This window comes from Cherax quadricarinatus, chromosome 37 (assembly GCF_038502225.1).
Source record: "Cherax quadricarinatus isolate ZL_2023a chromosome 37, ASM3850222v1, whole genome shotgun sequence".
Lineage (NCBI taxonomy): Eukaryota > Metazoa > Arthropoda > Malacostraca > Decapoda > Parastacidae > Cherax > Cherax quadricarinatus.
Window position 1 is genome coordinate 10,888,787 of NC_091328.1, and position 2,500 is coordinate 10,891,286.

Here is a 2,500-nt window from a genome sequence, read left to right on the forward strand (position 1 = left end):
CACATATGGGCGTCTGGCAAACCTGAGAATAGCGTTCCGATACCTTAGTAAGGAATCGTTCAAGACACTGTACACCGTGTACGTCAGGCCAATACTGGAATATGCAGCACCTGTTTGGAACCCACACTTGATCAAGCACGTAAAGAAATTAGAGAAAGTGCAGAGGTTTGCGACAAGGTTAGTTCCAGAGCTAAGGGGAATGTCCTACGAAGTAAGGTTAAGAGAAATCGGCCTGACGACACTGGAGGACAGGAGGGTTAGGGGAGACATGATAACATCATACAAAATACTGCGTGGAATAGACAAGGTGGAGAGACACAGGATGTTCCAGAGAGGGGACACAGAAACAAGGGGTCACAATTGGAAGTTGAAGACCCAGATGAGTCAAAGGGATGTTAGGAAGTATTTCTTCAGTCATAGAGTAGTCAGGAAGTGGAATAGCCTAGCAAGTGAGGTAGTGGAGGCAGGAAGCATACATAGCTTTAAGATGAGGTATGATAAAGCTCATGGAGCAGGGAGAGAGAGGACCTAGAAGCACTCAGTGAAGAGGCGGGGCCAGGAGCTGAGTATCGACCCCTGCAACCACAATTAGGCGAGTACAATTAGGCGAGTATACACACACACAATGTAAAGAATAACAATTATGATATACAAAATACTCAGGGACATGCATGACAAAATATGAAACCTGAACAAGAGGACATGGATGACAACCTCACACCGGAATGAACCACAACAAGGATATCCCAAAACTTTTCTTCAACATACGACTGCTAAAAAGTATAATAATGAACTACGCAATGATGTTGTAGGAGACTCCATACTGAAGGTAGATACAACAATGGGTGTCATTATTATATTCTCAGGGAAGCACTAAATCAAGTAGGGAAGGGGAGGATATGATGGCTTGTGAAATGTGAGGTAATCAAAATTGATACAAGGAAGAAAAGAATGGCTTTAATTCCTTAGATTAAAGTTCTACAAAAGCATCAAGGCGCCCTTCCTAAAGGCCGGAGAGATACAACAAGCCGAGTAATTGTATCGTGATGGGCGGCACACACGTTGATGGCGTTATTGACTCTCCTAGCATACCAGTGTGCTTCACATCTCGTATGGATACTAGCAAATATGACATCCACCAAATATATATCGCATCCTGCACAGCGAGAAATCTGCAGGAAGAGAGAGAGGTACACAAACACATTAAGATACAAATGCCAAGTGACTATCGTCTGTGTAACTGGTGCAGAGAGGAGGTCACGGAGAGGGCTTGAGCCGGGTAACACTCATGTCGTGTTTCCCAAGTGCATCGATAATGATGGTGGCTGGGTGACCTGTTGACGCTTCATGATACAACAAAGGCGACACAAAGCACAATGAAGGTGAGAAAAAAAAAAGAGGAAAGTCATGCAAACTGCGAAGTTTCATGAGGAAGGTGATATAAGTTATATATAGACGGTGACATAAAATACTACTTAGGAAGAGGATATAAGATACAAGGGAAGTGATACAAAATAAAATGAAGAAGATACACATTGAAAGAGAGGGTGCTACCAGTATCAGGGCAGGGGAAAGATTATGCAAGGTACAAGATCAATTTTACAAAGCAGAATCCAAGAGCCTTAAAGCCCAGCCATAATTCTTGCCCCTAAATGTATCCAATGTTACTCACCTGCAACCATCTGCCAAACAACATTGACCACCGAGACGTTGAGGGCATGGGATACAGGAGCAGGCTTGCCTGCCTGGGTCTTGAAATGCTCCACCAGTCGTAAGGCTTGTTTTTGTACCCCCGCCACCAGCCTGGACTTACCCATCCCCAAGTCCTTCAACTGACGCAGGCTGAAGTGCCGGTTATTGTGCCATATCAACCCGTTGCTTGCAAACACTCCTGGCAATGATATTGATGACCTTGAACCAGCAGTTACGTACGAGTTTATTCATGTATTTATTCACAGACCTTTATACTTATACTTTATTCACAATGAATAACTAAAGTGCAATGAATACTTGTCAATGTTCAATCATAACCCACATGAAGACAAACTCAGGAGATAAACTGATCTGCTGAAGAGGATCCCAGAAGGATGGGGGTCGAAATATACACATCAGTTTATTTCTTGAGTTTCTTTATCCATGATTTTGAAAATTCCTTGTGGTGCCCAAATGATAAATTACTTAATACTAATTAAAACTTGCAAACTTGGTTTGAGCAATAAAAGTGTAGTGCAATGTATATTTGTAAGTAAATGCTTTCTAACAGGTGTTGCACGAGGAAGGCAGTAATGAATGTTCTTCATCGTTAGTGTTTACGTAGCACGGTTGTCAGGTGAGTGTAATACTTGGTAGTCAGTGTAGTGGACTAGTTTCCTTATTAGCTGTGAGGAATATTTTTTACTTCAAGCTTCATGGTTATACTTACACCTCGGCGCCACTTACACACATACACACCGGTGAAGGGGCGGGGTCAGGAGCTATGACTTGACCCCTGCAACCACAA

The 2,500-nt window shown here is 42.8% G+C and overlaps 1 protein-coding gene across 2 annotated transcripts in view; it reads right to left on the reverse strand.

Moving 5' to 3' along the window:
* Positions 1-2,500, reverse strand: part of LOC128702634 (cytochrome P450 2L1) — a 26,720-nt gene that overhangs the window by 6,742 nt on the left and 17,478 nt on the right. For both annotated transcript variants that reach the window (XM_053796965.2, XM_053796975.2), the window contains one exon: positions 1,673-1,891. In XM_053796965.2, the coding sequence (XP_053652940.1) occupies positions 1,673-1,891 (219 nt within the window). The remainder of the gene's footprint in view (positions 1-1,672; positions 1,892-2,500) is intronic.